Source organism: Atractosteus spatula, chromosome 14 (assembly GCF_055471065.1).
Source record: "Atractosteus spatula isolate fAtrSpa1 chromosome 14, fAtrSpa1.hap1, whole genome shotgun sequence".
NCBI classification, from domain to species: domain Eukaryota; kingdom Metazoa; phylum Chordata; class Actinopteri; order Semionotiformes; family Lepisosteidae; genus Atractosteus; species Atractosteus spatula.
Window position 1 is genome coordinate 34,981,627 of NC_142719.1, and position 24,894 is coordinate 35,006,520.

A 24,894-nucleotide genomic window follows, 5' to 3' on the forward strand; every position below is an offset into this window, starting at 1 on the left:
AAAAAGCCTTCAATGTGCTCTTACAGGAAAACAAAAATGAAAAACAAACTTTTTTTTTTATTTCCCAGATAAAGTCTATTATTTTCTCAATAAATGTACATTAGCAAATCAAAAAGAAAAGTAATTAATTGCAATTAGATTTCATCAGAAATTATTTTCACTCAGTCCACATTTATAATAGTTATTTTAAACTTAGTGTTCAGAACATATTTGAATCACCTTTTAAATATATTTTTAAGAACATATTATGCATTTTTATTTCTTTGCAGGACTGAAATGTAAATATCTATAAAAACAAGAACCCTGGTCTGTACAGCCCAAAAATCACTGAGTCATTCTGATGCTGCAGTTGAAACAGAAAGATGAGATGAAATAGCAAACTTAATGAGCGCGATAAATCAATTCTTTATAACCAGCTTGACTTTCATAGAGAAACAGGGAGGCAAGAAATTAAGGAAATTAAATGACTGCCACAGAACATCAACATTTCTAACGGTGAAGAGCTCAATGAATCTGTGTCCCTTTTAAACGCTCTATCATTTACTTGTTAAAACATTAAAGTAATAAAGTTGTCTGGTAACAAACTGTGTAGCATCTATCTGTAGAACTAATATTCTGTTACATTAAGAAGTTGTTGGTATCTGTATTGGGATTACTACAGTAACTCCTTCAAGACGTAAAATAATAGTAATGATAGGATAATCCAACAATCTTCAGAAAGTCCTTATTCTGGTGAGGGAGAGCAGAAGGTTTTTGGAAGAATAGGCTATAGGATAATATTTTTATCCTGTCCCTGGACAGCGCACCAGTCTCCTGCAGGGTCACAGAGATAGAGACAATTTAGAACAGTCAAGCGAAAGGAGATGAAAGCACCTGGTGAATCATTCATGAATACAGGGAGGATAGACAAATTCCACACAGACAGCATGGGAGCAGTGCTAACCACAATGCCTCCAAGTCAGACACTAGTTATTAGAAAATCATGGGTAAAAATATTGAAACATTCAAGTCAAGTCCACACCTTGTGCTGTGGGTTACTGCCTTAATGAAAGTTGTTTTTTTCTCTCCGTTATCTGTCTGATGCTGTTTTTCTGTAAGATTTGTAAGTACTTTGCTCCAGCTATGTCTCCATCAGTCTTGACAAGCTTTCTAGTCCTTGCTGATGAGAAACAGAACTGTAGTATAATAGTGCCAACTCCGTGCTTGGCATTAGGGATAGCAGTGGCTGAGTGATGTATTATATCAGTTTTGATGTAATGCGCTAAGACCATTGAGTTTCAAATTTGTCTTGTCTGACAACAAAACCTTTTGGCACATATTTGCAGGATCACTCGGGTGTTTAGTGGGGAAACCCCATGTGGGAATTGAGGAGTTTCCATACAAACCCCCTTTGTGGAGCGACTGAGATACTGTCGACCTATGGAAGTGTTCTCCTGTCTCAGCCAGTGAGCTCTGTAACTCTTTAGCCAGTAGCAGTGGCATAAAAGTGACATCCCTGACAGTCCTCTCCTTGCCTGGCTGCTGAGTCTGGAACAACAGCCTGATCGAGGCAGTGTCTGGGTTCCATTCACTTCTTGATGATCAACCTCACCATGCTCAAAGAGATATTAAAGGTCTTCGAAATTGTTTTACACCCTTTTCCAGATCTCTTTTTATACAGCATTAGCCCTGAGTTGACCTGAGATCTCTTTGCTCTTTGTGGTTGAATCTTTGCTTGTAATTCTCTACCTGACTGAGGGACTTTACAGACATAGGTATATTTATTCTTAAATCATGTGAACCACTGTTGTTGCACAAAGAGACCACTCTACTAATTTTGTGACTCTTTATGATAATTTGCTGTGCCTAAATTAACTTAGGTTTGCTACAGCTAGTGGTTTCAATACATATACAATCATGACTTTTCCATTTTTCTTTCATATTGATTATCTATTTACTTCTTTCTTAGTTTTTTTCTTGGAATGTGTGGAGTAGATTGTATATAGAACAAATATTCATTGCAAAAATTGCTCGCTTTAAAGAGTCATGACTGCAGACTTTATAGAAACAATGTCAAACCTCTTCAAGGATTTGAATACTTTTACTGTACATGGTATGTTCATACCATCAGGTTATCATGAGAAAAAAGATCAACATAGTTGAGACCATGAAGTTGCTTTCACCTGCAGCAAATATCTTTACCAGAGTATAGATTTTTGTGAACACAAATCCACTATAGCATTTGTTTTCCTGTTACAGAGAGAAATTATTTTCAGAGGATGATGGTCTTTCAGAAGTCCTTGTTTTCATCTATGACATCAAATAAAGTTGTCATGCAACTGCTACTGGTGAACTGAAAAATGCTAGAAAAAAGTATGATTTCAGCTTTTAAAGGGAAACGTCTTCAGGAGAGCTAGTATTCTTTTTAAAAGATAGGATGCCAGGTTTTTGGATAATTAAAATTGTTTTGGATAATTTTAATAATCCTAAGAACAGATAGTTGACTGATGAGGGGCATTCTTCAGGTACTGACATTACTGAATCCATGAAACATAAAGTGCATCTAATGAAGCATTTTTTTCTGTTTAAGGACAATTCCATATTTTAAATTTTGTACTGCAAATTGTTTATCAGCCTTGGGATTTGTACAATTCAAGAAGGAGGAAATCCTGTGAACACACTCCTATGACATGACAGGCTGTCAGCTATCGCTTGTTTGAAATCTGTGAGCTGCAAAATTAGTTCATAAGGCTTAGTAGCAATCTGGGGAGTATTTGGTCTCTCACTGACATCACTGTGAGCTCACAGTATCCAACAGGTCCCAGGATCCACTGTCTCACAGCAAGACAAGTGAACCAGGGAAAGCTCAAGCTTATCGATTTTCCCCACACTTGGAAAATCACTGATACAGCTTACTAAAGACATACTGTAGCCCAAAGTTCAAACCAGTAATACCTGAGCTATAGGTGCTCATCCTGTCACTTGGGCGAACATTACCATTATCTGAAAAACACAGGAGCCATGTCTGCAGTCTGCAGACAAGAATGAACTAAGTAACAAGAAAAATCAATACTTATAACAACTAAAATAAACAGGTATTGCCAGAGGTGGAATCATTTCTCTTAACTTCTGTTTTGAACCGTAGTCAGTACCAAAGTTACTGATGGTGTAATTAATATTTATTTGCATTCAGCTGATAAGCAAAATGGAGAATACTGGATTTAATCATAGAAAACATTGCATGTATAGGGAGAAATAACAAGAAGTTCTGCTCGTTTGTAGAATAATTCAAAATAAGCATCTCAGGTTTAGTCTTTCTGAACTCCAAATTCCAAAATCCACTTCGTGTTTTTACCTTGTGTTCTCCCTGGAATGGCGATTGATTTGTTATGCCTAGACTCAAAATAGGCGCGGCACAAAGATGGCAAGCGCAGAGAGCGTTTAGTGATGATGTTCTGAGGACGTTGTTGATCGTAAAATCAATGCGCAATGTTTCCTTTCAAAACGGCTAGTTTGTCGCTGGTTTACAGGTAAACAGTGGAAATATAGGGAAAATCTGGTAAATATGCAACTCGCTCACTAATCATTCGGTTAGTCTACTTGTAAAAACTGACGCAGAATGCTGTTGTTACAATAATGAGTTGAATGAATTAAAAAGTGATTATTAAAATGAAGCCCTCAAAGTAACAGCGGCATAGACCTCATCTTTCCCCGTAAGGTAATTATGAGCATTCATCCCTTTTTCCATAATTAAAGAAAACTTATCGATATGTTCCAAGACAAGACTGCGTCCTTATTGCGTTATCAATTATCACTGAAGTTTATGGGTTGATTTCGAGGCACAAAAAAAAATCTAAGTCAAGTGTTAGGTTCGATATCTTCAAACACACTCATGCACTGTACACGCAGATACGCACAGTATAAAATCTAACGAGAAAAGAGGGCACAGAATCTGCATACTGAACAATGGGATTCGTCAGGAACTGATGTATTGCTTTCAGTGAGCTTGAATGCAGTTGTAGGTAGTAGTAGATACAAAAAACAATATTTAAGCAAAAGTTTTTCTTTACTGTTCATATTCTTTTTAAGAACAATTTTTATAGGGCTAGGTTTTTCTCAATTTACCATGAAGCCTTTTCAAGATACTTAAATTAACATTCCATTAGCCAGAACCTTGAAAACTATTACGCACTCATATAATTGACTTGCGATTAGACGCAGCTGTCTCAGCAGTAATAAAACCCAGCATGTCTCTAATCCAGTTGAATAATCAATCAGTTAAATAAACTGAATCACCGATATATTTAAAAATATATTAAACTTTTTCAAAAATAATATAATAAAACCAATATCTATATTATGCGTCGACAAATAATCTGCAGTGCATCTAGAACAGTAATCTTTCCGGTTGTTCAGTTTTTAATAAGGCTTTTGGTCTCAAACACTTGTATGTGTATGTGACATAATTGCATGTGCACTATGTTGCATGCACATTTTTTTTAACTCCGATGTTAGTGGTAGCATACTTCCAATAATTTGTAAGAAGTAATACACACATGAGTTAGTTGGTGTTAATTCTTTTGGTTTCTTCAGGTGTGTTTAAGTCAAGTTTTTGAACTACTACCCCCTGTCATACTATAGTAGTTTATCCTATATGCCAGAATACTATATTTTGCATAATTTAATCTGACTTTAGAAGAACATAAGAACAGGTTACAAATGAAAGCAAGCCTTTTGGCCCATCTATCTCATTTAGTAGAAGCTAATCGATCCAAGGCTCTCACCAACTGTTTCTTGAAAGGAGCTGCTGCAACAGCATCCCACAACCCTTTGCATGAAGAAGCAGCTTCTATTCTTGGTTTTCAGTGTAATTCCACAGAGTGTCCTGTTGTGTCCTTTGAGGTTTACTGTTTATTTCTTTGGGAGAAAAAATCAACCAGGCTGACTCTGTCAGGGCTTTTGAGGATTTTGAATATTTGGAAGCAGAGATCAGGTCCCCTTATGATTATATCTAAGACTGAAAAGGTTCCACACCTCAGAGTAGAACATTCCCTTAACCCGGGAATGTCTCTGGTCTCTTTTCTCTTGACTGATTTTCAAGTGTAAAAAAGTATTTTTATAATGTGGTGAACAAAGTTGTAAACAATATTTTGAACGAGGTCTTCTCAGTACATAGCACATTTTAACATGATGTTGCTTGACCTGAATTGCGTGCATTTAGCTGTATACTGTATTCAAACATCCTGTTTGCCTTATTTATTTCTTCCTTACATTTTTTAGTATAGAAATAGCTAGACAGTTATGTTTAGTATAGACGTTAATTTCGACATACAGTATGAACTGTAAATATGCATAATTTATACAATTAAAATACACGTTTGCTAGCATCTTTATCAACAAATCGTATGCTTTTATGCTTCTTATGGTGTATCTCCGAAATGTTCGTCACGTTTCGTTTTTAATCCTGGATAATTTGTTTTAAATATATTTTAGAAAGATTCGGTATATGTTTCCCAACAACCAACAAAGTATGTTTTTTCTGGGTTTTTATTCTTTAAATGGAATTTGGCTCCTGTTTTAATTTAGCCGATAAAAACGTTTCGAATTTCCGAGGAGAAAGAGGACGAATTGGCGCTGTCCACACCAAGTGCTGAAGCTGGAACTGGGCTCGTACTGTAATATGTTTGTTACATTGAGATGAATTTCACACAAGGAAGTGACATTAACACGAGATTGGAGCAAAATCGCGGTTCGTTAACCTTCGTTTAAATATGCATGCGGTTAACCGACATCTTCGGTTAAAATACAGCCTTTGAAAATAAAAAAAGTTTTGAAAGCAAAGAAAAAGGGTAAAACTTATTTTTAGAAAGCCGTCTTTCTACTGTTTGCGTTAAGACCAGCTCTTTAAAATATCACCGAGTGTCATGATTCCTTGAGCAACGAGATGTGTGTTAGGCTTGTTCCCAAGGATCGTGTCCTTTAACGAGTATCGTTAAAATAAAGCAAACAGTCATATACCTCAAATAACTTATTTGTCTTTATCTGAAGTTAGCGATGTAGCTGATTTACTAAACCTTATTATTATTACATCAAACGGTAGCATGTCGTCTCACATCAGCATCTTGCTAAAGAGCTGAACGTGTTGGATAGAATGATTTTAAGTCCGAATGTAGTGTATGAGAGCGTACTTTGTCTCATTCTCTTTGCAGTTCATGTCTGATACTCTGTGTGCCGCTGTATAACACAAGAGACTAACTGAAGCAAGGAATTAAAGTGCTCCTCTCCGCAGAACAGCTCCTCTTCTGTACTGCAGGAGATAGATAAAACAGGGAATCCGTCTCGTCCAGGTCTGTGTAACTCACAAACCACTCCTAGCGTGGAGGGCGCCTCGGAGCCCGTTGGTGCTTGCTTATCCTTTGAGGGAAATAAAATAAAAAGTGCTCTGTATTTAAACTCACCCGTGTTTCATGAATGATAGGGGATTGGTAATTTCATATACTTGACTTTCTGAAGAAATTAAGTCATATATGTTGTTTCTCGAACCAAGATATGTTGTTGCTAAAATTAATGGAATATTCCACGAATGTAAATGTACAAATGCTATAATAATGGTAAAAAAGAAGAAGTAATTCTTAAGGCCGGTGCATTGAAAAACTTAAATGTCCTTGATAATTAATAGGCTCATAACGTATGTGTCAAAGATAATACAAAGATATAGAAATTATTATTATTAGGTGGTTGTTGAAGATTCTACTGGTGTGGTATTTCACAAATAAGGTTAGATCATTCTGAAGTACAGAATTGCAACTGTATATTTTTGTCTTGGAGTGTCGCTACTGACCACCTAGTTAGTAGAATACAGTACACGCACTGTTACTATTGAGGCGGTGCTGTAAGGCAGACCAGGACCGGGCAGCGCATATCCCACCACTGTACTTAACGGATTACCAAATACTGCCTTTATTTCTTTGCACATCTCTGCTAGAAAATATAACGGGATAATACAACCGGATCACAAAAGGACGGCATCTTAAAAGGGCGGATTCATGTGACTGGTATTCAATTGTCCGATAGCAAACACATCGGCCGAGTGATCATGGGAAAACAACGGTACACAATCGAGTTTAAGGTAAATGTTTTATTCTTTCTCGCTTTCTTGCACGTTTCAGCTGGAGATTTTCGTTATTCAGTTCCAGAGGAAACAAAAAATAATTTCATCATTGGAAGCCTCACTGATGATTTAAACCTGGATTTAAAACAATTGAGATCTCGGAGGGCCCGTGTTGTTTATCAGGGCAACAGACGCTATTGTGGAATCGATGTAGAAAAGGGGGATTTTATTGTTATTGAAAGAATAGACAGAGAAAAGCTCTGTGGCTACACGTCCCCTTGTCTTATCAATTTTGAATTTATCCTTGAAAACCCGTTGGAGCTGCATAATATTGTGCTGGAAATTCAAGATATTAACGACAACGCTCCTAGTTTTCCAAAGGATGTGATTAAACTTGAAATCAGCGAAGCAACGCCAAAAGGAAGTCGCTTTCAAATAGCTAGTGCCCGGGATCTTGATGTCGGAGTTAATTCAGTTCAAAAGTACGTGCTCAGGGCCAGTGAAGAATTCGGGCTGGATGTTCACACGAGTGCAGAAAGAGGGAAATACGGGGAGATCGTCTTAAGAAATACACTTGATCGAGAAAAGGAGAAAGAGCATTCTTTAGTATTGACGGCTATCGATGGAGGTAACCCATCCAGAACAGGGACTATGATAATTAATGTTATAGTTGTCGATGTCAATGATAATTCTCCTCTGTTTTTGCAAACACTTTACAAAGTTAGCATTCCTGAAAATTCACCTCAAGGCACTTTTATGATAAAAGTTAGGGCCTCAGATAAAGACGAAGGCGCGAATGGTGAAATCAGTTATAATTTTAACCATGTTTCTGAGAACAACAGACATTTATTTGAGATAGATAAAAAAACCGGGGAAATTACAACAAAAGGAAAAATTGATTATGAGGAGGCCAGCTCCTATGAAATCGAAATCCAAGCAGAGGATGGTGGTGGCCAGACCGGACTTTGCAAAGTTCTTGTTCAGGTTATAGATGTGAACGACAATGCCCCTGCAATGTCTGTAAATTCTGTACGCAGCCCAATTCCAGAGAACATACCTCCAGGGACTGAAGTAGCTGTCATAAGTGTCATAGACCACGATTCTGGCGAAAACGGCAAAGTCAGTTCATCCATTCCTGAAAATCTTCCGTTCACTTTGAAGTCGTCAATCAGAAACTACTTCACTTTAATTACGAAAAACGTTTTGGACCGCGAAGAATGTTCTGAATACAATCTAACTATTACTGTGACAGATGGAGGGACTCCATCGCTCTCTGCTAGTAAAAATTTGCATTTGATAGTCGGGGATATCAATGATAATCCACCAGTCTTTATTCAACAATCATACAGTGCCTATGTGGCTGAAAATAACATCCCAGGATCGTCTATACTTTCAGTTGTGGCGAGAGACCCGGACTGGAGAGAAAATGGCACAGTTATCTATTTTTTACTGCCTGGTGACATCAACGGAATGGCAATATCCACGTTTCTGTCCATTAACCGAGACACTGGGGTGATACACGCTCTCAGATCATTTGACTATGAACAGTTCAGAGACTTCAAAGTACACGTTATTGCTAAAGACAGAGGTTCTCCACAGCTTAACGGCAATGTGACTGTGAGTGTTTTTGTAACGGATCAAAACGATAATTCTCCTCAGATATTGTACCCTGTTCAGTCGGGGAGCTCTTTCATGACTGAGGTTGTCCCCAAAGCAGCCCGCGCGGGCTCTCTGGTTTCCAAGGTGATCGCTGTCGATGCAGATTCTGGACAAAACGCGTGGCTCTCATATCAGATAGTGAAGTCGACTGATCCCGGACTTTTCACTATTGGTCTCCACAATGGAGAAATCAGGGCAAAGCGAGATATTTCTGATTCTGACGCAATAAAGCAAAACCTCGTCATCCTGGTGAAGGACAATGGACAACCCTCTCATTCGACAACATGTTCTGTATATTTATTCATTTCTGATAATTTAGCGGAAGTACCGGAACTGAAAGATATGTCCCAACAGAATAATAATACACAATTGACAACATATTTGATTATTTCGCTAGCTGCAGTTTCTTTCTTTTTCCTCACTTTCATTGTTCTCATTCTGACAATAAGATTTTGCAGAAGAGAAAAACCCAGGAAGTTGTTCGATGCTGCAGTCGCTGTCCCCGGTGTGTATTTCCCTCCTAACTACGCAGAGGTCGAGGATTCCGGAACTCTGCGTCATTCTTACAACTATGACGCGTTTTTAACAACAGGATCCGCCACGAGCGACTTCAAATTCGTGAAATCTTTCAATGGAAACACATTGCCTCGTGAAAGTACGTTAAGAAAGAATGAAAATGTTTCTCGGGGACAAGATGACAATCCTGGCAAACCAGAAGACGCGAACAGTGAGGTGAGACTCCTTTCTGTACATAAAATAAGCAGAAATTACTTGATTTTGTATTTACTTGTATTGATTAAATATGGTATTGAAATAGTTTTATCTGTTAGTATGACTGGGTAGATTACAGTATGTTCAGTGTTTTTTTTTTGTATTGCAACTATCTTTATTTTTCAAATGTACATCACATTCACTAATACCGACAGGATTTTGTAAAAAAAACATCAGAAGGGTGCAATGAAAAACTACCACAGCAGGTATGATTTATTTTGTGGAAGCTGTATGTAAAAAAGCACAAGGGATTCCTTAATCCGTAATATTTAACCTAAACATTTAATCGGCTATTTCACGTATTTCCTGAAATATTGAATACCCAAATGTGTCTTGTGATCCCTGGCTGTAAGTTCTTTCCACGACGTATAAAGATCTCATTCTCATTATGCGTGTACGTATATGAACGCCTGTAACAGGCATTGAGTCCATCCTGCTTTAAAGTTTTCTGGGTACTATCCATGGTCCTGAAGCTCAGCTGGGCTGAAGAGTGACCGGAGCTTTTAAGCAAATCGCTTCCATCTCATTTAGCCAAGCATTAGTGGAGTGGTATGCGAATTATGGTGGCGTTCTTTGCAAATGTTTTTGTGAATTCCATGCACATTAGACTGAACAATTAAATAGTTTCGTAATATTTGTATTATACCGATACATTGCATAGCTGAAATTAATTGGCGCTTTTGTAAGCACTATACTTTTTTCATCAATTAAAAAGAAACACGGCCTTGGCGCCTTGATTAAATCGTATCAGTTGTTTCTCTATTTGCTGAAGTTGTTGCAATAATTTCTCAGCTAGTCAAGAGGAGTAACAGCATCACCTGCTGAGAATCGTTTGATGGTTACCTAATTCAAATAGTCATGTATGGATGTTTCTTTACTCAGCGGTTTTGGTGTAAGCGGTCAGATCGTGTTTATTCACATTGAAATATGAATATGGTTTAAGACTTGTGTAGTTTTCGTTGACATCTCAGTGTGTCGCTATTTACCAACTAAGGAGCTGGGAGCACAGCAGCCCTCCCACTATTACACTATTGTAAGCATAAATGCTGCTTCACATTACACTCTTATCTCCCCGTCGTTTGTCGAATTTTATGCAGGATCTGTCAGTGTCTGGTTACTACAAATATCGGATACAGAGACAATTGTATTTGGATTTCAGTCATCAGGACAACTACGGGATTGCATTCGTATATGTGGTTTTAAACCGTTGATAATGGATACGGGACAGAAATGTTTCTCTTTAAAACGGCAAGTACGTTCTTTCATTTTGTTTCTCGTGATACTCCATCAGTGTTTCGGAGATGCTAGATATTCTATTCCAGAAGAAATGAAAAGCGGGTCTGTAATTGGAAGTCTAACACATGACTTAGGGCTCAGTGTAAACACGCTATCTGCTAGGAGAGCCCGCTTAGATTTGCAGGGCAGTAGACGCTTTTGTGACATTGATATGAAAACCGGAGATTTGGTTGTTGCAGGAAGAATAGACAGGGAAGAACAATGTGGTCAAAGTGTTTCTTGCACTATTCATTTCGAGTTTGTTCTCGAAATTCCACTGGAACTGCATCGCATTGCAGTTGAAATTCTAGACATCAACGACAATGCGCCTAAATTTCCCATGAATCTGATAAAATTAGAAATAAGCGAATTAACGGCGAAAGGGGCTCGCTTCCCAATAGAAGATGCCCATGACTCTGATATAGGTGTGAATTCACTGCAAAGCTACGTGCTCGAACCTAATGAATATTTCAGTTTGGCTGTCCATGTTAGTGCTGAGCGGGGTAAATATGGGGAGTTAGTATTGGAATATGAGTTAGATAGAGAAAGGGAACATGAGGTATCTTTTGTACTTACTGCTTTTGATGGGGGAAATCCACAGCTATCGGGCACCGCGGTAATACAAGTCACAGTGCTGGATGCAAATGATAACGTTCCAGTTTTTACAGAGACCGTCTATAAAGCCGATCTGGCTGAAAATTCACCTGTAGGCACGACAGTAGTTAAAGTCAGTGCAGTTGACAAAGACGAAGGAATTTATGGGGAGGTTACATATGAATTTAGACATATCCCCCCGAGAGCAAAAAGCCTGTTTACTATTGACCACGCAACCGGCGATATAACGGTAACAGGGCCGGTCGATTTTGAAGACGTAACACTCTACGAAATTCGCATCCAAGCTAAGGATGGAGCTGGCCAGTCAGCATATTGCAAACTTATCATTCAAGTCACTGATATAAATGACAATGCCCCTGTTATATTTATTAAATCACTGACTACCCCAATACCTGAAAACACACCAGTGGGCAGTGAGGTGGCTATTATAAACATTCAAGACCGAGACGCGGAAGCAAATGGTAAGATCCACTGTTCAATTGAGCTATTCGTACCGTTCAAATTAGTGCCCTCTGTCAAAAACTACTACTCTTTAGTAACAGAAAATGAACTGGATCGCGAAACAGTCTGGGAATATAATATCACAATTACAGCTAAAGATGAAGGGTTCCCACAACTGTCGACTCAAACAATTATACAGTTGGCTATTTCCGATGTAAACGACAATCCGCCAGTGTTTGAGCATCAGTCGTACAGCGCCTATGTGGTAGAAAACAATTCTGCTGGGTCATCCGTTGGTTCTGTGACTGCAACAGACAGTGACTGGAAGCAGAATGGCACTGTTTCCTATTTTTTGTTGCCTATTGAAATTAAAGGGATGCCGGTATCAGCATTTTTATCTATTAACCGAGACACTGGGGTGATACACGCTGTTCGATCGTTTGATTATGAAGAGTTCAGAGACTTCCAAGTGTACGTTGTTGCCAAAGACAATGGTTCTCCTCAGCTCAGTAGCAACGTTACTTTAAGTGTATTCATAACGGATCAGAATGATAATTCACCACAGATATTGTATCCCGCTCAGTCAAGAAGCTTCTTCCCAACTGAAATGGTTCCCAGATCTTGTCACACGGGATCGCTGGTTTCCAAGGTGATCGCTGTTGATACAGATTCTGGACAAAACGCGTGGCTGTCATATCAGATAGTGAAGTCGACTGATCCGGGACTTTTCGTTATTGATCTGCACAATGGAGAAATCAGGACAAAGCGGGACATTTCCGAATCTGATGCCATGAAGCAAAACCTCGTGATACTGGTAAAGGACAATGGAAAACCATCTCTTTCTTCAACGTGTGCTGTGAATTTACTTATCTCTGATAATATATTGGATTACACTTCAGAAGTGAAAGGTCACAGTACAGAATCCGAGAATGTTTCGAACATGACCGCGTATTTGGTTATCGCATTGGCTGTCGTTTCTTTCCTTTTCCTTATCTTTATAATCAGTATACTGGCAGTCAGGTTTTGCCGGGGACAGAAGCCTAGAATGTTGCTGGACGGTGCCGTCGCCATTCCTGGTGCGTTTTTCCCACCCAACTATGCGGAAGTCGAGGGCTCTGGAACTCTGCGTCATTCTTACAACTATGACGCTTTCTTAACAACGGGCTCTGCCACGAGCGACTTCAAGTTCGTCAGATCATATAATGAGAACACTTTGCCACTTGACCCAACAAATAGAAGTATCGCAGAAACATCCAAAGACCTGAAGAGTGCTACAGAAAAGGAACCAAAGGAGTCATGTGAGGTAATCATGTTTTTTTTGTGTATTCTGGGTCTAGGTATTTCACATTGTAGTTTTGCGTTTCGGAAGTTTCCTGTCATTCACTGCCAAACAAATTTATATAGCGCATTTAATTTCCTGCACCGGCTCTGTGTTGCCTAGACAATTGGCAGAGATATGTATCTTCCAGAAAATGGATGAATGTAATGTCTAAACCAATGAAAGACACATACATTTTTCCTGGCATTATTGTGTTTGTAGTGAGTTTTTAATAATGTACTATGTTTTGTGAGATAACAAATCGTAAACCCATTTTTTTTGGCCAGGCGATTACTAGTACTGTAACATTTTTATTGATGAATTTTCTGACGAGTGGTAAACTACCTCATGGCGACTAGCGAAAGTTATCGAGTTCTTACAGTATAAGACACTTTTATGTATCGTAGTTTTAGAGCTGCCAGAGTTAGTGTTGCATATTTTAACTTTTTTTTCTCTTGGAAAAGTATGTGTTGTGGGCACAATGGAAAATCAAAAATCCAGAAACAATGAAAGTGTAACGACTGAATACAATGTCAAATGGGAAAGTTTGGCTTTGGAAAATAAAGGACGTCTCTTGAAGGAGTTAGAAAACGCACAAAATGTATTAGAAATGTATGTAACCAAACAAAATTTGGATTACCTATATAATATGGAAAAACTGGAACGCTAATCTATAATACAGTATATACACTTCATTTTGCTTCAGTTTTAACCGAAGATCAATTATCTAGCTATATCAGTTAACACAAGCTTAAATTTGCAGTTTGAATTTTACCGGATATAACGCAATGCCTGAAATAGTGTGTAACTGCGGGGTTTGTGTGACTGAAACAACAATAACACAGGACATAAGCGTACAATAGTTCATTTCAGTATATAAATTATGCACATTGAAATTCTTTAATGTGCAGCAGCAATGCAAGTAGCATATTGTTAATTTTCCTAATAAAAGCGCCATGTGTCGCTGTTCACCAACTAGGGGTTTAAATTCACTTACACTGCTATTGTGCAGAGCTATATACCCGTAGCTGTTCCTCTAACTCAAGTTTCTGACGCCTAAACGTTGTTTTCTTCGCTGCGTATTTTGGAGTACTTCTTCCAAATATAAGGAACCTGCGCAGTTAAATCATTTGCGGAAAGAACAAAAGGGGTACTGCGGGGATTTTCTCCAAGATCTCTAGAAAACGGGATGGGATACAAAGGCAGCTCCGTTTTATGGCAGGTACACTGTTTCTTCTTCATTGTTATGGCTCAGCTATGTACAGGAGATGTTAGTTATTCTGTTCCAGAGGAAATGAGACGGGGATCCGTGATTGGAAGACTCACGCATGATCTGGGGCTCGATATTAAACAACTGTCATCTCGTAAGGTCCGGTTAGATTTCCAGGATAGCAGACGGTACTGTGAGATCAAACTGGACACTGGTGAATTAATCGTGAATGACAGAATAGACAGGGAAGAGCTCTGTGGCCAAAGGACTTCTTGTGCTTTAACCTTTGATTTATTCCTTGAAAATCCATTTGAATTACACCGGATTGTGGTGGAAGTACAGGATATTAACGACAACTCACCGGCATTTCCTAATGGTTTTATAAAGCTGGAGATAACGGAAACTGCAGGCAGAGGAGCTCGCTTCTCAGTTGATGAGGCCCACGACCCGGACATAGGAATCAATACGGTGAACAGCTACGCGCTGGCCGCAAATGACCATTTTGTGTTGGCTGTACACACGAGCGCGGACAGGGGTAAATACTGTGAGATAGTATTAGAAAACGAACTGGACCGTGAAAAGCAGGCAGAGCTTTCCTTAATCCTGACTGCGTACGATGGGGGCACACCACAGCGATCTGGTACTGCAGTTATCCAAGTCACGGTGCTGGACGCCAATGACAATGCGCCCGTGTTTACACAGGCCGTCTATAAAGTCAGTCTGGATGAAAACGCTCCCTTGGATACAGTTGTAGTCCAAGTAACTGCGAACGATGAAGACGAGGGCGCAAATGGGGAAGTAACATATGAAATTAGCCATATTTCAGGCAAAGACAAAACTTTGTTTGGTATAGATCCGATTAGCGGTGAAATTAAAGTGACGGGGCCTTTAGATTTTGAGGAATCTGCCTTTTATGAAATCCGTATCAAAGCCAAAGATGGAGCTGGGCAGGAAGCTCGCTGTAAAGTTCTTTTAGAAATTAGCGATGTAAACGATAATGCTCCCCTAATATTTATTAAATCTTTGAAAACACCTGTTGCTGAAAACTCTCCACCGGGCACAGAGGTTGCGATTATAAACATCCAAGACAAAGACTCTGAGGTGAACGGCAGAGTTCGGTGTTCGGTTAAGCAAAAAGTCCCTTTCAAATTAGTGCCTTCAGTGAAAGATTACTACTCCATGGTGACGGAAGGAGACCTCGACCGAGAGGTCGTGTCAGAATACAACATCACAATTGTTGTCACTGACGAGGGTTCACCCCCCCTTTCAGCTTCTCAAAACCTACAAATTACAATTTCCGATGTGAATGACAATCCTCCACAATTTGATCGGCGATCATACAGCGCCTTTGTCAGTGAAAATAACACCCCCGGTTCCTCAATTTGTTCTGTTATGGCAAAAGACAGCGACTGGAAACAAAACGGTACTGTCTCGTATTTCTTGTTGCCTAGCGAGCTGAATGGAGTGCCGATATTCTCGTTTGTATCTATTAACCGAGACACTGGGGTGATACATGCGCTCAGATCATTTGATTATGAGCAGTTCAGAGACTTCAAATTGCAAGTTATAGCCAAAGACAACGGCTCTCCACAGCTCAGTAACAACGTAACTGTGAGTATTTTCATATCAGATCAGAATGATAATTCTCCCCAGATTTTGTATCCGGTTCAATCAGGGAAAACTTCTGTTACCGGGATGGTGCCCAGATTTGCTCACGCCAGGACTCTGGTTTCCAAGGTAATAGCGGTGGACGCCGACTGTGGACAAAACGCGTGGCTCTCATACCAGATAGTGAAGTCGACTGATCCGGGACTTTTCACTATTGGTCTCCACAATGGAGAAATCAGGACACAGCGGGACATTTCTGACTCTGATAAAATGAAGCAAAACCTTGTTATCTTGATAAAGGACAATGGAAAACCTTCTCTTTCTTCGACGTGTGCTGTGAATTTACTTATTTCTGATAGTATTTTGGATTATACATCAGAAATGAAAGGCTCCAGTACAGAATCCGACAAAAATGCAAACACCACCATGTATCTGGTGATCGCATTAGCTGCAGTTTCTATCCTTTTTTTGGCGTTCATTACAATTCTTCTGGCAGTCAGGTTTTGCCGAGATGGAAAGCGCAAGATCTTGTTAGATGATACCGTTACAATTCCCGGTGTGTGTTTTCCACCCAACTACGCAGACATCGAGGGCTCTGGAACTCTGCGCAATTCTTTCAACTACGACGCTTTCTTAACGACCGGTTCCGCCACAAGCGACTTCAGATTTATCAGGTCCTACAATGAGAACACTTTGCCGGCTGACCAGTTGAGTAAGGGCACACCTAAAGCTCAGGAAGAAAAAACTGGGAAAGAAGTCGAAGATTCATCTCAGGTATTTATCCCTTTTTATGTTGTTTTTTTTAAGTTGCATTTTATATTTTTCAACAGATGTGGTCAACTACTAGTGAGAAAAGATATTTTTTTGTCCTGGGATGGAATTAAGAGTCCTCTGGAAGTAACAGGGAAATTATTGTTTTTACTTCCTGGTGGTTCTATGTTTCTATCGTATTTTACGTGATGGAATTGGAACACAACTGTGCACAATAACATGATCATTTTTACCGCCTTTTCTGAGGCGTGTTTGAAGGTTCTGCGGGAGACAAGATGGCTTCTTTGTACTAATGTGTGTGCAGCGCGTGTCATGAAAATTCATCACTTTATGCTGGCATGTTAGTGTCATTTTTCCATTGCATTTGAGTGATGCTGCTGTGAACACAATGAAGAAGCTGTCCAAACGCTATCTAGCAGTGAGCAATTGAAACCCTTCTAGTAAAGCTGGGGAAACATTAAGGACAAAAGGATAACAGGAAGGCCGCCTGACTTAGGAAAATGCATAATATACAGAGGACAGTTGAAATGCATCTAATAGGGATGCTCTTTCAAAAATATACAATTCAATATGATTCATGGTGGAAACATCTATATATATATATGATTGATTTTCTTTCTTTTTCACGCATGTATGATTCTGCTTATAAAGCCGTTGTATCAATATATGTTGAATACTGACCCTAATGTGTGTGTATATATATAACTTAAAGAAGATGAGTGAGCAAGTGTGTAACCATGCCCTTAACATACAGAAAAGGCAAAAGTTTCATTCTGAATGTCTTCTTCATTAGTTCTGCTTACCAGCGTGGCATTAACCTAGTTCTCTAGGGGTAAACTGATATATATATATATAATATTGACTGATTTATCAATTGTTAAGACAAATAACAAAAATGAATCAGTCTAGGTGTATAGCACATTTCCGTCATCAATACCCTGCGCTATAACCATATGTGAGGAAAGAGGAAATGAACAAAATTAAATGATGACCAATTTTCTAGCAAAACTCAGTGTGTCGCTGTTCACCACACAGGGGTGTGCACTCCTTCATGCTCCCACTGCATTTGTGTTTAAAATCACTCGGCTGGCCGCTGCTCATTTTTCAAGTTTCTTCGGCTTTGACTTGATTTCTTGTTTGAGGTTTTTCATATAGTTTTTCCCTCCGCGTCGAAAGGATTTTCACAGGAATATCGGCTGTGGATACAGGAACGGGAGAACAAGACAGGCATTTATCCAGCTCGTCAATAAACGGGGATGGAATACGAAGGCGTTTCTAAATCATGGCAGGTACATTGTTTCTGCTTCTTCATTGTCATCTTTGGCGTGTGTTTAGGCGATATTCATTACTCTGTTCCAGAGGAAATGAAAAGAGGGTCTGTTATTGGAAGACTTACAAAGGATTTGGGGCTGGATATTAAACAGCTATCAGCCCGTAAAGCCAGAATACATTTACAGGACAGAACACGGTATTGTGATATCAAAATGGAAACCGGTGAACTGATTGTAAATGAACGAATAGACAGGGAAGAGCTTTGCGGGCAAAGGCCGTCGTGTGCTTTAAATTTTGAACTTTTACTTGAGACGCCTTTGGAATTACATCGTATCATTGTGGAAATTCAGGATATCAATGACAACGCACCAGAGTTTTCCAATGATTTTATAAAACTAGAAATAAGAGAATCTGCAGTTAGAGGAGCTCGCTTCTCAGTGGATGAGGCCCACGACCCGGACATAGGAAGCAATTCGGTGAAGAGCTACGCGCTGGCCGCAAATGATCATTTTGTTCTGGCTGTACACACGAGCGCTGACGGGGGTAAATACTGCGAGATAGTATTAGAAAACGAATTGGACCGCGAAAAGCAGGCAGAGGTTTCCTTAATCCTGACTGCGTACGATGGGGGCACACCGCAGCGCTCTGGTACAGCAGTTATCCAAGTCACCGTGCTGGACGCCAATGACAATGTGCCCGTGTTTACACAGGCCGTCTATAAAGTCAGTCTGGATGAAAACGCTCCCTTGGATACAGTTGTAGTCCAAGTAACTGCAAACGATGAAGACGAGGGCGCAAATGGGGAAGTAACATATGAAATTAGCCACATTTCTGGCAAAGATAAAACTTTGTTTAGAATAGATCCGGTTAGCGGTGAAATTAAAGTGAAAGGACCTTTAGATTTTGAGGAATCTTCCTTTTATGAAATCCGTATCAAGGCCAAAGACGGAGCCGGACAGGGAGCTCATTGTAAGGTTCTTGTGGAAATCACAGATGTAAATGACAACGCTCCAATTATTTTTATTAGTTCATTGAACACACCTATTGCTGAAAACTCGCCACCCGGTACAGAGGTTGCGATCATAAACATTGAAGACAAGGATGCAGATACCAACAACAAAGTCGTGTGCTCCATTCAACAAGACGTTCCTTTCAAGTTAATACCTTCTGTTAAAAATTTTTACTCCTTGGTGACTGAAGGGGAACTGGATCGTGAAGCAGTTTCAGAATACAACTTCACAATTGTCGTTACAGACGAGGGCTCGCCGCCTCTTTCCGATTCCAAAACCTTACAGATCTCAATTTCAGATGTGAATGACAATCCACCAGTATTTGATCAGCCCTCGTACAGTGCCTTTGTCAGTGAAAATAACACTCCTGGCTCGTCCATTTGTGCTGTAAGGGCAAGAGACAGTGACTGGAAACAGAACGGCAGTGTTTCCTATTTTCTGTTTCCCAGTGAAGTCAGTGGGCTGCCGACTTCCTCCTTAGTGTCTATTAACCGAGACACTGGGGTGATACATGCGCTCATATCATTTGATTATGAGCAGTTCAGAGAGTTCAAATTGCAGGTTATAGCCAAAGACAACGGCACTCCCCAACTCAGTAACAACGTTACTGTGAGTATATTTATATCAGATCAGAATGATAATTCTCCACAGATTTTGTATCCTGTTCAATCAGGGAAAACTTTTATGACGGAGATGGTTCCTAGATTTGCTCACGCGAGGTCCCTGGTTTCCAAAGTAATAGCGGTGGACGCCGACTCTGGACAAAACGCGTGGCTCTCATATCAGATAGTGAAGTCGACTGATCCGGGACTTTTCACTATTGGTCTCCACAATGGAGAGATCAGGACACAGCAGGACATTTCTGAATCTGATAAAATGAAGCAAAACCTTGTTATCTTGGTAAAGGACAATGGAAAACCTCCTCTTTCTTCGACGTGTGCTGTGAATTTACTTATCTCTGATAATATATTGGATTACACTTCAGAAGTGAAAGGTCACAGTACAGAATCCGAGAATGTTTCGAACATGACCGCGTATTTGGTTATCGCATTGGCTGTCGTTTCTTTCCTTTTCCTTATCTTTATAATAAGTATACTGGCAGTCAGGTTTTGCCGCGGAGGAAAGCCCAGGATGTTTCTTGACAGTGCAGTCGCCATTCCCGGTGCGTTTTTCCCACCCAACTATGCGGAAGTCGAGGGTTCTGGAACTCTGCGTCATTCTTACAACTATGACGCTTTCTTAACAACGGGCTCTGCCACGAGCGACTTCAAATTTATAAAATCGTACAACGAGAACACCTTACCACTTGACCAGATTCATCAACCCACAAGCAAAGATCAAGAAGAGCAACGGGTGAAGGAAACAGAAGAATCGTGTCAGGTATTTATCATGATTTAAATATTTTTAAAAGTTAAACTTTTCAGTAGGCTATTTTGTAATTTTACGTTCGTGTGATTAAAGTTTTTTTTTCCATCACTTTGATCGATTTAACATTCCTGTATTCCATTACTAGTAAGAAGGAGAAAGTAAATATCCGACGTGCCGGTGTTTCTACCTATTTCTCTGTCGAGTCAGAAAGGTTGTGATGAATACCGTTTGGTTATTTGCAAATAGAAGTTGGCATAATGACGTGATCATTTTAATCCCTTTATGGAATGTGCTTTTACAGCTTCCGGATACAAGATATATATTGATTTAATGTCTTCAAAACTATCTGACTTCATCTGGACATTTTAGGATTTTAATGTCGTTTCTCATCTCCCATTTGAATGATTTTTGCTGTACCAACGATGGAAAAATTGTAGATTATACTATCCAACAGAGAGGTATTGTAAATCCTATAGTGACGTTAAGGTATAGGAGAAATAAAAATATTAAAACCAGGCCTGTATAGATTACGGATGTTTAATATATATATATACTGTATATAATTGCAGGGTATTTGAAATAAATCCAATCGACGTTCTTGTGAAAATATTCAATGCGACCACGGTTGATGGTCGCGCAGTAGGATTATCTGAGTGTTTTTTTTTTGTTTTAAATGATACACGATTTTATACATATGTATGGTCTGTATACAAAGTACGTTATATACGTCTAGAAATTTGCAATATATAGGATAGAATTTGTAACGGTGTTGGTGTGTCATGGTAAGATGAGAAAGAAGAATTTCAATTCGAACCCTGAAAATGAAAAGCATGAATAAGCGGGCTGTAAAGCTTAAAATGTTTGGCGTTTCCACTTGAATTTTTAGATTCAACTAGGTATTAACCCCTGGTTGTTCCTAAGTATATAAAATGATTTTTAAAAACTGGTGTAACACTTAAGATGCGTAAATGAGCGCAATTACACAGTCACTGCGGATTTTGTTCAACAAATTTTGCACCGCGATGTAGCTCTTCCACATGCTGAGGGTACAAGTATTGCTCAGTGTTAAATATTGAGAGTTTTCTAATATAAACGCATTGTGTCGCTGTTCACCACACAGGGCTTTCAAATGCGTATCACTCCCACCGCTTCAGTATGTAAAATCAGTCAGCTGGTATCTTCCCGTTAGATTTCAGTTTTGTAAAGCATTTACTTGTTTTGGGCTTGTTTGCGTCTGCTAAAATATTCCATCCATTCCATCGAAAGGATTAGCACGAGAATATCAGCTCTGGATACAGGAACGGAGCCATAGGACAGGCATTCACCAAACTTGTGGCAAAACGAGGATGAAATACAAAGGGAGTTCTGAAGCATGGCAGGTACATTGTTTCTGCTTCCTCATTCTCATCTTTGGCGTGTGTTTAGGCGATATTCATTACTCTGTTCCAGAGGAAATGAAACGCGGGTCTGTTATTGGAAGACTTACGCAAGATCTGGGGCTGGATATTAAACAGCTATCAGCCCGCAGAGCAAGAATACATTTACAAAAGAACAGGCGGTATTGTGATATCAAAATGGAAACCGGTGAACTGATTGTGAATGAACGAATAGACAGGGAAGAGCTTTGCGGGCAAAAGCCGTCGTGTGCTTTAAATTTTGAACTTTTACTTGAAACGCCTTTGGAATTACATCGTATTACTGTGGAAATTCAGGATATCAATGACAACGCACCGGCATTTCCCAATGATTTCATGAAGCTGGAAATAAGAGAATCTGCAGATAGAGGAGAGACGCTCCGTTGGATACAGTTGTAGTCCAAGTAACTGCAAACGATGAAGATGAAGGAGCAAATGGGGAAGTAACATATGAAATTAGCCACATTTCTGGCAAAGATAAAACTTTGTTTAGAATAGATCCGGTTAGCGGTGAAATTAAAGTGAAAGAACCTTTAGATTTTGAGGAATCTTCCTTTTATGAAATCCGTATCAAGGCCAAAGACGGAGCCGGACAGGGAGCTCATTGTAAGGTTCTTGTGGAAATCACAGATGTAAATGACAACGCTCCAATTATTTTTATTAGTTCATTGAACACACCTATTGCTGAAAACTCGCCACCCGGTACAGAGGTTGCGATCATAAACATTGAAGACAAGGATGCAGATACCAACAACAAAGTCGTGTGCTCCATTCAACAAGACGTTCCTTTCAAGTTAATACCTTCTGTTAAAAATTTTTACTCCTTGGTGACTGAAGGGGAACTGGATCGTGAAGTAGTTTCAGAATACAACTTCACAATTATCGTTACAGACGAGGGCTCGCCGCCTCTTTCTGATTCCAAAGCCTTACAGATCTCAATTTCAGATGTGAATGACAATCCACCAGTATTTGATCAGCCATCGTACAGTGCCTTTGTCAGTGAAAATAACACTCCTGGCTCGTCCATTTGTGCTGTAAGGGCAAGAGACAGTGACTGGAAACAGAACGGCAGTGTTTCCTATTTTCTGTTTCCCAGTGAAGTCAGTGGCCTGCCGACTTCCTCCTTATTGTCCATTAACCGAGACACTGGGGTGATACATGCGCTCAGATCATTTGATTATGAGCAGTTCAGAGAGTTCAAATTGCAGGTTATAGCCAAAGACAACGGCACTCCCCAACTCAGTAACAACGTTACTGTGAGTATATTTATATCAGATCAGAATGATAATTCTCCACAGATTTTGTATCCTGTTCAATCAGGGAAAACGTTTATTACGGAGATGGTTCCCAGATTTGCTCACGCGAGGTCCCTGGTTTCCAAAGTAATAGCGGTGGACGCCGACTCTGGACAAAACGAGTGGCTCTCATATCAGATAGTGAAGTCGACTGATCCGGGACTTTTCACTATTGGTCTCCACAATGGAGAAATCAGGACACAGCGGGACATTTCTGACTCTGACACCATGAAGCAAAACCTTGTTATCTTGGTGAAGGACAATGGAAAACCATCTCTTTCTTCGACATGTGCTGTAAATTTACTTATTATTAAATTTTATTATCTCTGATAATATATTGGATTACACTTCAGAAATGAAAGGTCACAGTACAGAATCCGAGAATGTTTCGAACATGACCGCGTATTTGGTTATCGCATTGGCTGTCGTTTCTTTCCTTTTCCTTATCTTTATAATAAGTATACTGGCAGTCAGGTTTTGCCGCGGAGGAAAGCCCAGGATGTTTCTTGACAGTGCAGTCGCCATTCCCGGTGCGTTTTTCCCACCCAACTATGCGGAAGTCGAGGGTTCTGGAACTCTGCGTCATTCTTACAACTATGACGCTTTCTTAACAACGGGCTCTGCCACGAGCGACTTCAAGTTCGTGAAGTCTTACAATGAGCACACTTTACCAGTTGATAAGCCAAGCAGAACTACAGAAGACTCACCGATGGACCCGGAAGGTAGAACTGGATGCGAATCAAATGAATCAGTTGAGGTAAGCACGTATTCTTTATATATTTTGCGGCTACCTTGTACATATTTAGCCAGGTGTTTTTCACGAAGGGTAACCGCAGAAACTTTAAATAAATTTTAAAACTTGCACTGTGCATTCGGAATACAATATAAGATGCACATGCCTGTATATGCATACAGTATGCATGTACATACGAAAACATATTTTTTATATGTAGTACAACTGTTTTCAACCTTTTCAAATGAGGCATGGTTCTAAATAGCAACCCAAGGCATACATTATAAATTATAAGAAGAGATTAATCCCACACAGAGCAAAAAAAGAGAAAACAAAGCCATTGAACAACTGTAATGTTGAGTTTTGCTTTCAACTTTTTAACCTTTCAACTAATTAGGCTCTGCTAGCTTCTTTGTAGTCCGCACTCTGACGTTGTTACCCATTTGAACCAATTCTGTGACATATTTCAGTTCCGTTTTCCACTTATGCATGCTATGAAACTCTACTGCTACATGTATCTCTTACATGAGTGCCAAGCATTGCACATCGGCAAATTGTGATCATTTTTCTCTTAAAACACGATGTGTCGCTGTTCACCAGCTGGACATTTCAACTTACTAATACTCCCACTGTTCCCTTTATTCAAAGCTGTGTGTTAGTAGCTGCTCCTCTTATTCTAGTTTGAGAAGCGCTAAGATTGCTTTCTTCTTTGTGTCATCTGAAGTACGGTCGTTATCCTTCTAAATATCAGGTATTTGCGCATGAAAACCAGCTGTGACGGATACAAAGATAACATTTTACAGGAATTTATCCAGTCGGCCTAGAAAACGGAATGGCAAAACAAGGGGTCTCCGTATTGTGGCAGGTACGCTGTTTCTCCTTCCTTGTTGTTATGGTTCACTTCAGTAAGGGAGATGTTAGTTACTCTGTTCCAGAGGAAATGAAACGCGGTGCCGTGATTGGAAGACTTGCACAGGATCTGGGGCTCGATCTTAAACAACTATCTGCTCGGAAAGCTCGCTTAGATTTTCAAGAAAGTAGAC

At 39.6% G+C, this 24,894-nt stretch overlaps 4 protein-coding genes and 1 pseudogene across 4 annotated transcripts; all 5 read left to right on the forward strand.

Moving 5' to 3' along the window:
- The first annotated feature begins 7,075 nt into the window (after positions 1 to 7,075).
- Positions 7,076 to 10,345, forward strand: LOC148821218 (protocadherin beta-16-like). Its single transcript, XM_088933440.1, has 2 exons — positions 7,076 to 9,481; positions 10,313 to 10,345. Exons 1-2 carry the CDS (start codon positions 7,076 to 7,078, stop codon positions 10,343 to 10,345), a joined length of 2,439 nt encoding a protein of 812 aa, XP_088789566.1.
- Positions 10,346 to 10,733: 388 nt separating this feature from the next.
- LOC148821219 (protocadherin beta-15-like) lies at positions 10,734 to 14,229 on the forward strand. The gene is made up of 2 exons (XM_088933441.1): positions 10,734 to 13,154; positions 14,149 to 14,229. Exons 1-2 carry the CDS (start codon positions 10,734 to 10,736, stop codon positions 14,227 to 14,229), a joined length of 2,502 nt encoding a protein of 833 aa, XP_088789567.1.
- Positions 14,230 to 14,358: 129 nt separating this feature from the next.
- Positions 14,359 to 16,834, forward strand: LOC148821220 (protocadherin gamma-A10-like). The gene is made up of 2 exons (XM_088933443.1): positions 14,359 to 16,699; positions 16,818 to 16,834. The coding sequence occupies exons 1-2, from the start codon at positions 14,359 to 14,361 to the stop codon at positions 16,832 to 16,834; spliced, it is 2,358 nt and encodes a 785-aa protein (XP_088789569.1).
- A 1,180-nt stretch (positions 16,835 to 18,014) lies between these two features.
- LOC148821221 (protocadherin beta-16-like) lies at positions 18,015 to 20,438 on the forward strand. The gene has a single exon (XM_088933444.1). It carries the CDS (start codon positions 18,015 to 18,017, stop codon positions 20,436 to 20,438), a length of 2,424 nt encoding a protein of 807 aa, XP_088789570.1.
- A 1,802-nt stretch (positions 20,439 to 22,240) lies between these two features.
- LOC148821222 (protocadherin beta-15-like) lies at positions 22,241 to 24,546 on the forward strand (annotated as a pseudogene).
- Positions 24,547 to 24,894: the final 348 nt, after the last annotated feature.